The sequence below is a fragment of the Macadamia integrifolia genome, chromosome 12 (assembly GCF_013358625.1).
Source record: "Macadamia integrifolia cultivar HAES 741 chromosome 12, SCU_Mint_v3, whole genome shotgun sequence".
NCBI lineage: Eukaryota > Viridiplantae > Streptophyta > Magnoliopsida > Proteales > Proteaceae > Macadamia > Macadamia integrifolia.
In genome coordinates this window covers 10,880,110-10,893,159 of record NC_056568.1, presented here as the reverse complement: position 1 = coordinate 10,893,159, position 13,050 = coordinate 10,880,110, and the positions used below count along the sequence as shown (strand labels likewise).

General features: G+C 39.6%; 1 protein-coding gene across 1 annotated transcript; it reads left to right on the top strand.

Moving 5' to 3' along the window:
• Positions 1 to 9,951: 9,951 nt before the first annotated feature.
• LOC122058017 (50S ribosomal protein L12, chloroplastic-like) lies at positions 9,952 to 11,327 on the top strand. The gene is made up of 2 exons (XM_042620391.1): positions 9,952 to 9,967; positions 10,668 to 11,327. The coding sequence occupies exons 1-2, from the start codon at positions 9,952 to 9,954 to the stop codon at positions 11,297 to 11,299; spliced, it is 648 nt and encodes a 215-aa protein (XP_042476325.1). The 3' UTR covers positions 11,300 to 11,327.
• Positions 11,328 to 13,050: the final 1,723 nt, after the last annotated feature.

The following is a 13,050-nucleotide window of genomic DNA, read 5'->3' as shown; positions in this document are numbered from 1 at the left end:
ATCCCTAAAATGCTTATAAGATCGAGGCAGAGAACATAACAATAATAGGGCCAAATTTTCATCGTCTATTTTAACATCTATCATTTTCAAATCAGTAACAATAGAATTAAACTTATATATATGGGATTTAATAGAAATACCTTCACCCATATGAAGGGTATATAGTTGTTGTTTCAATCTCAATCTATTGGTGAGGGATTTGATGAGATAGAGATTCTTTAACTTCACCTATAACTCTGCATCCATTTTCTCTGAGGGAACTTCCTATAGAACATCATTCGAAAGACACAACTAAATAGCTGAAAGAGGTTTATCATTCAAATCGCTCCAATCATCATCGAACATAGTTATAGGTTTCTTCACCTTCCCAAATAGGGTTTTATTCAAACATTGCCGGCCTGCCGTGTAAGAACAACCATTATTGGAACCTACCATAGACTAAAACTAATGTTACTGTCGAACATATCAATATCGTATTTCATTAAAGTCATGGATCGAAGTAACCCAAAGCTCTGATAACAGTGTGTTAGATCAAACACTAAGAAATATGGAAAATAATGAGACAATAGATCTACATGACACAGAGATTTAACGAGGTTCACACACCAATGTGGTGTGCTATATCCTCGGACGAAGAAGAAGATGTTTCACTATACATAAGAGAGATTACACCCAAGCAGCGGCGACAAAACTTGCCCCGAAAATATAATGATTTTCTCAACAAGCAACGGTACATTATGTATTCTAAGTCACAGGTCAACCCATTGGGTCACGGTCGATCTGGTCGAACCATACCCCCGCACCCCCATACGAGATCAGTGATGGGCTCCGGCTCTACGTCCATCACAGATCTTGGAAAACTTTCCATTCGGGTAACCATCAAAATATGTCGGAGCTATTCAATCTTCAAAACAGGTAAAAAATTCGAGATAAACTTAACACAAGACAATAGGTAAAAGGGGTGGATGATAAAGTTGATTGAACTAAAATTGTTCTTTCTGCAAAAGTGAGCAAGTTAGCTTTCCATAAAGCAAGTTTTTCGTCAACCTCTTCACAATATTGCTAAATCTTATCACTCTGGCTCTATGGGAAAAGGCTAGTACCGAGATAGGTGGAATCAACAATCATTTGCATCTCCTTGAGAAATATAGAGATGCCAAGATTTCTTAAACCATAATTTTTCTTTAGCCTCAAGAATCCAATCAAGCTTGTAGTAAGTCCTGGACATCTCATCAAAAGGAGAGAATATTTCAAATTGCTAATGTTTCCAAAAATAGTATGGTTCCAATTGGTAAGGAGTCGGCTAAATTTGACTAATTTAGCCATGAAGTTTACATCAAACCTGTCATTCCAGTGGATGCAAAAGGGAGCAAAGTCAGGGTGGGAAACCCAAGCATCTTGAAAATGAAAAAGATTCTTGTATCTGGAAAGGGGTTGGGAGGTGTGTAGAATAATGGCATTATGGTCGAACTCAGCAGAAGGAAGTTTGGAAAGAGAGCATAGGGTAAAATAGAAAGCCAAGTTAAAGATGCAAAATATCTATGGAGACATTCCTTAATGAGCTTGGGTGGTTTTTCCTTATTTGACCAAGTGAATTTGTTGCTCAGAAGATTGAGTTCCTATAAGTTAAAGGTGTCAAGAAGATGGTCCAGCATTAGTGAGGTGGGGGTTTGTTTAAAGGTGGAACCCCCCCCCCCAAATTTTTGTTAGATGGAGAAAGAATTTCATTCAAGTCACCAATAGTATTATAAGGGGTAGTGCAGAGAGATAGAAAGGAACAGAGTTCAGTCCAAGCTTCTTTGCTTAAGGCACGTTGAGATGGAGCGTAAAATCCAACAAGGGTTCAATTGGACAAAGCATGTGAGTCAACTTCAATTACAAGAAAGCAGGATCCAAAGTGGACATGAAGAACATCAATAACATTGGAGATAAGAAACCAATCACCCTTTTTTTGTTTTTTGTTGCTCGCAGCTCCAAAGGGTCCACACATGCATTTCTCTCGAGAAAAGTAGCAGTGACTTGTTTCAGTAGTGCATCGGAGTTGGAATGAGAGTGCAAAGGCTTTGCAGAACAGGGAACAAACAGATTCCACATCCACTTCATCATTATTGAGGTTTCTCATCCTCATTAGGTGTAGGAGATGGCAACGTAGATCATTATGGGGATGGGGGTTAAGGGTTTTGCTCCTCACTAGGAACATCAATAAGAGGCATAGGAGGAAAGGGAGACTGTGACAAGTTGCTACACAAAGAGAAGAAAAACATGCTTTAGAAAGGAGGTCACATAATCTTCTAAGGAGAGTATACCCCATACTGGTTAAGCTGGAAGATCACAGATCTAAGGTTTAGGGGCTATGGAAGGGATGAGAGAAACAAGGGCTAAAAAATCAAGTGAAGTGGAGGGGATGATAGAGGTGGAGGACGAGGTTGTTCATCAATAAAGAGAAGGGTATGTAGATTTAAAGCCAAGAAAAGGATTAAAAGAGAGAAAATGAGGGATGAGAGGATTAGGATAAAAGGTGTAGAGGATAGAGAAAAAGAAAAAAAAAAAAAAAAAAAAACTAAGGCGGTGAGTTAGGATAGTGGTTCCAGATATTTTTGGGTGGATGGTAAGATAGGGTCTCTGATGCCATTAGAAATCATGCTATTTCAGTACTTAAGAACCATGCGAGACCAGAGGGGTATGTTATAGGACCTGGTAAAGAGAAGGGAGGCTAAAAGAGTAGGAGGATGGGGGTGAGAGAGGGAATTAGACAAAGGGTTGGAAATCAGGGGAGAGAGGAGAGGAGGAAGTTTGCTCTCAGCATCGCTTACAACAACGACTAGGTGGATTAACCAAAGCACGTACTTGATTTACAAATTAAGCTTAAGTAAAATGATTCTCAAGTTAAAAGTCCAAAATATTATATGAGATGTACATAACTGTGAGGACAAAGATTGTAAAAATGATTTTGTTTCCTCTCGCCTATTTTGATGAGATATTGAAAAATAAAATATCTCAAGGTTGTGATCCCTCTCTCCATCACATCGGTAGAGCCGATTTCTTCTTTGTCTTTCCACACTCCTCCTCTTCCTGAAGTTTTTGGGGGTTAAGCCATCATATCTATGGACAACATATAGAAGATGGGAAAAACATAATGTTTGGAGTCGACATATAGGATTAAGGGCCTCGAACCCTATTGGGAAGTCTAACTTCGATCGAGGGATTGAACTCGAGTGTGAGGACTTAATACCAATAAAGGTACCAAGATTCCAAGGTTGAGTTCTAAAGGTATGAGCCCGTTTCAGGTTACAAGTGTGATACCCTACTTTCTAAACCAGGTCTAATTTCTCGATTGGTTCAATTTGGTCTTGCATGACCTGAACCCGAGCGAGCCGAGGTGAGTACTTTGTGGAACATGATGGCAAGTGTGACTCTGAACTCAAGTTGGCCCAAATGAGTTGGAGTCAGTGCCTAGTGAATTCTATGTACCCAAGCCGTGCACTTATGCATATTACGAGGCCATGTACGCATAATAAAGGTACGTAGCCATATTTTATACCAAGTACATGTTTTGATCGATTATCGAGAGTGAAATACGTGTCATCGAGCCCCATTGAAAGTCCCAATGTTTTGGCTGACTGGTGGGTGGTTATGGGGATGGGTCGGACCCACCAGTGTGACCTACCACTCTGGTCATTAGATATTTTGACCCCACTATAAATAACATTTATTACCTTTCTTTCCCCACATTTATTATTTTACACGGTGGATGAGAAAAGTAAAGAAGAGAGAGAAGAGAAGGAGAGATAAGGGAAGAAGAAGGAAGAAATGAGAGAGAAAATGATTAATGTGCATCACCAAGGTTGAATCTTTTGATTTCACCAGATTAACGATCCTCATCTCGAGATCTATGATTTTAGGTGAGTAAAGTCCATTTCCTTAAACCCTTAAGAAACCCTTAGCAAAACCCTTCGATTTAGAGTAGCAATCCTTTGGATCTTGTTATTATCTCTTGAGAATGTGAATCCAAGGTTTAATAAAGGTCCTATATGTTGTTTATGAAGGATTTAGAGGAAGACTTACAAAATTTGTGAAGCATTTGTTGATCTGTTGAGCTAAAGAGAAGATTTGGGGTTTTGAGGTGTTCTTGAGAAAAGAGGTAAAATCCACGCTCAAGACTTTGGATCGACCTTAGATATACGTTGAAATCGTATTTTGGAGCCTTAGATTTATGGAAAATGAGGTCGAATCGACCCATGGGGATTTTCCCAAGGTGGGATAAAGAATGGGAGAGAATAGTAAAATCCTGATTTTGATTGGTGGCTGCCTAGGAATGATCAGACCCACCAATCCAGCACCCGTCTGTCCTAGGTAGGCTGCTAGCTCGACTGGCGAGCAAGATTAGTGGGTGACCTGGCCCACAGCTCCTGGCCCGTCGGTCCAAGCAGAGTCCCTAGGTCAATCGAAAATCAAGGACTGATGGGTCCCTCGCCCCCCGATTGACCCACCAATCCGACTTCTCAGGTCCCAATTGGGCCCAAATTTATCGGGTAACCTACTCTAGTGATTCCAAATACATTGGGATCATCATACCTCATTGGTTATGAGTATAAAGTGGAGGTATACTAAACCCAACTCTTTTTATGATAGGTTGTACTAGAAACTGGCGTCATCGCACGTTGGATCTTCCTCGTACCAAGGGTGATCTTCGTACACAACTAAGTAAGTAGGAAGAGGACATTGCATCATTTCATTATGGTTATAGACTAGCTAAGGGTGTCAAATTGGAACTGGAACCGAAAATCAAATCCAGTTTCAGACCAAATACCCTGAACCAAATCCAACCCATTATAATATTGTTAAATCTTGGATCTGAAATAAGTATTTATAATTCGGTTTGATTCGGATATGGATTTATGCCAAGAACTGGCGGTTCTAACCGAAATCAGACCAAATAACTTAATGTCATTTTTTCCTCTTTAACTAAAAACTTGACGTAACTTATATAGAGACCCGATATAATCAATCACCTAAATGATAAATCATCTAATAGAGTTTCAATTATAGTCCAACTCTAAAACCCCTTGTCTGTTAATTATCATTTAGGAGATTGATTGCTCAGGATCATTAACGATATTTAGTTTCAATCACCTAAATGATAAATCATCTAATAGAGTTTCAAGTAGTGAAATTAACAATACTAGAAGTTCAATAGATGATCAATTGCTCATGATCATTCGACATGGATACATATCCATTGATAGCTCATGATTTTTTGTTCATTCTTTTGTTGGGGAAGAGCAATAAACTAGTGAATGAGCATTTATATTTTGTCTTTTGAATAGAAGTTAAATAAAAAAATTGAATTTGAAATTGGATACTGGAACCAAATAAGAACCAAATACAAAACCCGAATAGGAACCAGAATTAGACCGGAACTAGATAGGTCGGGTATGAGTACCAATTTTTAGAACCGAGACGGGACTTGGTCCGATTCTGGATCACACTAACACACCTTGGAACCAAAACCAAAATCAGACCGAATACCTAGTTCCGGACTGATTGACACCCTTAAGACTAGCTATGCCATCATATCTTTATTGTGTACACTAGTCATCCACGAGTGCCATTGCAATCATTGACGTGTGCATTATGAAATTCATTTATGATTTGACATGCTGATATATTTAATTGCTAATTGTCTATTCTTGCTTGTGATATGAGATAGATGACTTTAAACCATGGAATATGATGCTTTACTAGACTAGATGTCGTAGTCGGCTTGGACACGAATGCATTGGTGGCTCGTGGAATGGGACACGATGGCACTATGCAGTCGTACTATCTCACATAGGAGCATGCAGTTATGAATGACATATCCCTATACTATGACCCTTCCCAACAAGGGTTTAGGTGTTGGGTATATCACTGGGGGGGAAGCCCGAGGTTGTGTACTAACAATGGCAGTTAGAAGTACATCCGCTTGATCATTATGACTATCGACAACTTCGGTGATATAGCAAGAGAACCAATCATACTGCTTTTAAATTAATGCAGGGCAAGGCCCATTTTACTTTAATGCAGGGCAAGATCCATTTTACGTTTTGGTGCCCACGATTGGCCTTCTTCGATAATCCTATGGGTGTATCGCGGGATGGGGTTTGTGGCTCATACCCGGAGCATACGTGTACTGTAGTTGCGAGTAGCACATAACCTATGACTTAGAATTATTGTCTATGTGGGCTAAGATAATAAAATGAATTGCATGTATGTAGGTTCATTTGTATTGCGAATGCTTGTTGGTCTTTCTTTTCAATTACCGGGCTAGTGAGCGCATCCCACATGCACACCATTTTTAGATGATCTTGTAGGTTATCCGGCTGAGGAGCTAGAGCCGGGACCCATTGTGGAGTTTCCAGTCTAGAACTGGTGGGTCCCTGAAGATCTCGGGTATGGGCCCAAGTGCCCATGTGAGAGTTGAATTGAGGGACAACAACACTGACACCTACATATGATTCTTTTTTATTATTTTAGAAATATTACCCCTTTTGTGCTATGGATGTTTAAATTGTATTTTGTGTGTATATATATCATGCCTACAGGCCCAAATGTAAATGTATTATGTAATACAATTAGGGTATCAAGAGTATTGGGGTATTTATAGGCATGTACATGTAAGACTTCCGTTGAAATACATGATTTGCTTGACTCAGAGTGTATGTGTGTATGTTGTGCTATGGTTACTATATTAGATGATTCTGGCATGTTTTGGGTTAATAGGTGTTAACTCAGTCACCGGTCTAGTTCTATATGGAACGGGGTGTGATAAGCAGAGTGGGAAGGTATTAGGCACCCACCTCGCCCAAAGAAAATGGTCTTTCTATCAAATGCTTGATTTTGAACTTTCTCCCCCAAAATTTGCGTAACCCTATGCCAACATGCTTGCTATGTGTACTGGAATGATATTATGATGATAACATATATATATATATATGGGTACAATAATGATAGATAAAAATAGGAATTATTTCTAATTTAATAGAAATGTGGGCAGCATAACGATTGCATGAGCCTATATCACATGCAAATACGGACCTCATGATAACTGTGCAGAGCTATAACACATAATAATAAGAAATTAACCCTAAAAGTGACACATGTAATGATAGTTATATTTATACCCTCCCCACATGCAATAATAAAAGCAAACCCTAATATGATCACATGCAATAATAGAAAAGACATATATTTAGCTGGTTCAACTATGTATTAGTTGTGACGGTTAAGGTTCTGCTATCAGAGATCCTGATAGAGATATAGGATGAGTAAACGTCCTTCACATTACTAGTATTCTAGCGGGAGTAGGTTGTGACATGGGAAGATCCAATTCTTAAAGATTTTGCCCATATTTGATTAATACTAACTCTTTCACTTGTTTGGAAGACTCCAACCTCTTCCACTAACTTTCTTTCTTCTTTTATGGTAGATAAATCTCACTAACTATGTTTCCTTAGGGATAACCCCATAGTTCTCTCTCCTTAAAGAAAATCCACGAAGAAAAGATAGTAGATATCAACTCATGTTGCATATGACTTCACATAGATTTGGACCAATTTGATTCAATCATGCAATACAACATTCCACCTTCTCCATCACCCCATCTAGACTATTTAATTAATCCACAAATCGGTTTAGATAATAGCCAACAAACCCAATAGAAGTCTCTAGAAGAATAATTTAAATATTGGGTGAATATTAAGTTACCAGATGAAACACCACCAAGAAGGGAATGGAGATGATCTGAAACACTTGTTTAAGAATCCAATACAGTTAGTAGAACCCATAAGATAAATGAATTCAACATCAGTTTTAGTAGAAAAAATTTTAATTTTTCGAAAAAACACCACCACCGATCTTCAACATCAAATGGGGAAAGAGATAATTCTATTCATAATAGGAGGAGGAAGACAAGAACATAAAAGGTTTATATTCCAACGGTCGCTAATCATGAAGTCACTAACCCAACCTAGAGGATCCTATCGAATGATGGAGTCCGAGATAACAAAATTAGGAAGGGAAGGTATCCAAAGAATCCTTCCAGAAAGAAGTACATTTACCATTCCAAATTTTAATAAAAAACCATTTTCCAAACCACCAAGAGATTTTGGGGAACAAACTTCTTAAAAGGGTTCTTAGATGACTCCATCTTGCTTTCTGTATTCTACACAACAGACCCAGCATTGACAGTAAAAGAAAGAAAAACTCCATTTTTCTCTCATCTTTTTTTTTTTTGGGGGGGGGGGAATTACATGACTACCCACTTTGGGTTTTCATTTACAAAACTACCCACCTTATGTTTCAGTTAACAAAAATACATAAAATAAAAAATTTTCAGCTTACAGCATGATCCAAAACAATGATTCTCCTTCCCCACTTATATTTTTTTGGCATTTTTACCCATCTCCTCCTCCTTCCTCCCCCTCACCAAGCAGCCCTTCGACTCTGCCCCCCTCATGTGCGCTGTCGCTTTTCCTGAGACTACGCTTTGCCTTCTGTTGTCAATAGTTGCCCCTTCATTGGTCTTTAACTCTTCCTCCAGTACCTCCAATAATGTTCCCTACAACATTAACGTTGTAGCCGTCACCATTCTCGCCAATAAGTCCTCGGCTCTCTCTCTCTCTCTCTCTTCTTTTACTTTCCTACTTTGTAGGCTCTCGCAGAGTCAAGTCACAAATTGCCAAATTTTCTTCCATGCTTTCCATTTGCTCTCTCTTCACCCTCCTCTCTCACCCCTCTACCCGCTCCCATTGTTGATTCCTTTGTGTCCCTCCCTCTGTTCTTTCCATTTTCCTTCTTTCTCCTTCTTCCATCAAGTGTTGAGAGAGCAGGTTGGGCCAGTTTAGATTGACTCAAATCGACTGTTCCACTTGAAATGTTCACTTTACATATTTATACCAATTACATAGAAGGAGATTATAACAGACATAACAAACCACGTGAGTACAAAAGGCAGTTACAAAAGAAATGATAACATGTGTGACAGCCTATGGTGGCTTATCCATAACACCACTAACATCGGTTTTGCTAGCTTCCCCGAGAGTTTTGCCATCAACCCAATTGTGGTTTTCTTCTTTGTTTAGGCTTAGATTCTTCTTTTTGTTTATTTTTCATTGCTTTTTCCCATTTGATGCAGTTCTAAATTCTAGTTTCAATTATAAACTTGGTGATCCTGAGTCCTTATCTCAACTTGACACAAATACGCTACATATTTAAGAGATAATGTTGAGGGTGGAGATGGCTCGAGTTTTCCTCTGTTTTGAGTTTCCACCAATGGAAGTTTGTTGAGCAGGCTCAAGTTTTTGGCTTTGCATGCTGTGAATTAGCAAGTCCTCATTTCATGTGTTTGTTTACTATATTGGGTCTTCCTATCTTCTTACGTCCTTAAAATTGATTTCAGTTTTGAGTGAAAAAAGAATATGGTTTTTCCTTCTTAGGGGGCTTGGAATTTCCCATTTCCGTGATGATTCGTTTGTGGTATTTGTCTAAGGATTAGTTTGCTTGGCATTTAGGTGGTTTCCTTAGATTGTGATGTTGTGTGAAAAAAAAAAAAAAGACTTAGATGGATTTTTTCGTTCTCTTACTCTTGTTCTTCAAAGTTGTAGGAGTTGAGATTTAGAGGCAAATGACGGTCACATATTCATGATAGTGTTGTTGGAGGTGGAGGACTTGTAAATTTTCTGATGAGTTGCAGGTGAACTTTCGTGGACCTTCACAATTACATGTTGCCTCCCAGATCTTGATCAAAAGTCATAGTCCACCTTCATGACAGCGGATTGGACACTTATTTCACTTGCTCATTGTCGTCGTGAGTGTAGGATCCGTAGATTCCATGGTGCAGTGGCACTCATAAGTCCACCGATAACTTTGCTTGTTATGATTTCGAGCTCTACCTCATGGTGGTCCTCAGCCATGGCTAATGGAGACGGTGATTAGAAAAATAGTGGTAAAAGGAAATGGGGGCAAATATGTCAAATAAAGATAGTAATTAAGAAGACATGAAGAAGTGAAGGAGTAAACCCTCAACAGATTGCAAGGTTGGAATAAGAATCAGTTGTCTCATGCTGGCAAAGAGGTACTCTTAAAGGCAGTTGTATCCTCTATGTCAACATTTGCAGGATCACATTTTAAGCTACCAACTTTATATCATGAGTTCGTGACTCTATTCGGAAAGCATCTTCTAATTTCTTTTAGGGGGGAATCGGAGACAGGTGGTAAGATCCATTGGATATCATGGACCAGATTATGCTGCTCAAAACACCATGGAGGGTTAAGCTTTAAGGACACTAAGGGCCCGTTTGATAACGCTTCTGCTGTTTCTGTTTCAAGAAACGGCAGAAACATAAATTTCCGTTTCTGGGAACAGAAACAGAATTTTGGGTGTTTGATAAACTTTGTTTCTTGAAACTCTTATTAGCGGCCATACGACTCTATGCATGTGGTTAAACCCAGGTTTCTGGTTCAACACCGACATTCAAAACAAACACCAGAGTTCGATTGTTATCACGGGTGAAGGAAATGGATTCATTCAATACGAGGATATCGGCAGTGATGAGAACAGAGTCGTTATTGAAAAGGAAACCAGCTTTGGGATCAAGAATTGTGGAAGAGGTTTACTACATGAAAAGGAAACCAGCTTCGTTCGCCGACTTCGACTCCATCCTCTGCGTGTCCTTCCCATTCTTCCACCTCTTTCCCGAAGCAAACCCTAGATTTCCCGATTCGAAGCCCCAAATTGTCCCGCAAAGCCAACTTCCTTCCCCCTATTTGCGCCGTTGCCGTACCAGAGAAAGTAGAGAAGATTGGAAACGAGCTCAAAAACCTAACCCTAGAAGAAGCTCGCAGCCTCGTTGACTGGTTACAGGAAGAGCTCGGTGTCTCCGCTGCTGCCTTCGCACCGGCGGCTGTTGCCGTAGCGCCTGGTGCCGTTGCCGATGTGGGACCAGCCGTCGTTGAGGAGCAAACGGAGTTCGATGTTCTTATCGAGGAAGTGCCGAGTAACGCGAGGATTGCAACGATTAAGGTCGTGAGAGCACTTACGAATCTGGCGTTGAAGGAAGCGAAGGAGTTGATTGAAGGATTACCGAAGAAATTCAAGGAGGGAACCTCAGAGGAAGGGGGGGTCGATCTTCGAATGAACATGATAAATTTTCATAGATTTTTAAGTTGGTGTGTCGGTCGATCGTGGAATTGTGCCCCTTTTTTGTTTCGAGAAACAAGCGAAACAAGTAAAACTTGTTTCGTCATTCATGTTTCTTGAAGCATAAATTGTTATAAATTTCAATTTATGTTTCAAGAAACAAGTGGAACAGAAAACTTTTACCAAACGGTATTTATGCCGTTTCTGTGTTTCTGAGAACAAGAAAACATAGAAACACGTTTCTGGTTACGTTATCAAACGGGCCCTAAGATTCAAAATCAAGCATTGCTAGCAAAAGTAGCTTGGCGCCTATGGTCCTCACTTGAGTCACTTATTGGTAAATTCATTTATTCAATTTATTTTCCTTCAAGTGACTTTCTCCATGCTAGATTGGGAAGCAAACCATCGTGGGGATGGAGAGGTTTGATGGAAGGGAGAAACACACTTAAGGCAGGGCTGGTATGGCATATTGGTGATGGCACTATAGTCGACATATGGGCGGACAACTGGGTACCTTCCCTACCTCAATTCAAGATCCAACATGCTAGACCAACAGGTTGTTCACTCACGTTGGTCTCTGATTTGGCTAATAGAAAATGGAGGTATGATTTATTAAATCAGTTCTTTCACCTAACTGATATTGAGGTAATCTTAAAGATTAACCTAAGTCTTTTTACAAGAGTTGATACCCAGGTTTAGGGGGCCTCAAAGGATGGCACTTTTACTATAAAGCCAGCTTATCACCTTTTACTGAATCTAAATGATTATAAGGCTGCTTTTAGAGTTTCTACTTTGCGAATACACCATTGGGAATAGGTTCCCGAATCCATAAGGAAGTGAATTTGGTCCATCAAAACCATTCCAAAAATAAAATCCTTCACATGGAGAGGTTGCAATGAAGATCTTGCTTCGGGTGAAGGCCTTTCCTCACGACGGGTGCCAATAGACCCAGCTTATAGAAGATGTGGAGTTCCTAATGAGACAACGGATCATTTGATACTAGACTGTACTTTAGCAAAGGCAGTTTGGTTTGGAAGTTCACTGCCATACATCCCACCACAGGATCAGGTTCCAAAGTTAACAACCTGGTTAAATAGTTGGGAGGTTCTAGTGAGGCAGGATAAGAGGCTAGCAACTGATTTATTCTCTCATGCATCATTCCTTTGCTGGTATCTGTGGCGCGCAAGGAACAATTATGTCTTTAATGGCAAGATTTGGTTTCCACAAGAGGTGATTACTGTAGCAGAAAAATCATACACTGAGTATCATTTGGTTAATATTCCCCAAGGATGCATCATTCCTCCACTCCAAATGGAGCTCCCTCAATGGTGAGATGGACATTCCCACCTTTGGGTTATATAAAGGTAAATTGTGATGCTGCTTTACCTAATGGAAAATCAAAAGGTGGGTTGGGGATTATCTATCGGAATCACTTGGGTCATCAATAGAAAACAGTTTCAGTTGCATACTGCTTTGCATCAATTCTTCAAGGTGAGATACTAGCTATAAGATGGGCCCTTTCTCAAGCTATACATGTTGGTTACTCTCATCTCCTCCAAGTCGGAAGTGATAATTTGGAGGCTATCAACTTCATCAATGACCAAGGCCGAATACCTCCACTTGACTCAGTAGCAGGTCTCTCTAATGTGTATCTCTTATCTAATTCATTTGTATCAATTTCATTTCATTACTTCCAAGGGTTACGAACCATGTTGCCGATATCCTAGCTAGGTAGGCCCTATCTATCATATGTATGACAGATTGGCTACTTACCACTCCTTCACTTCACGAATTGTGTTTGTCTGATGCCATTGGTTGTCCACATGCTCATTAGTAAATTTCATTTCTACAAAAAAAAAAAAAAAAAAAAA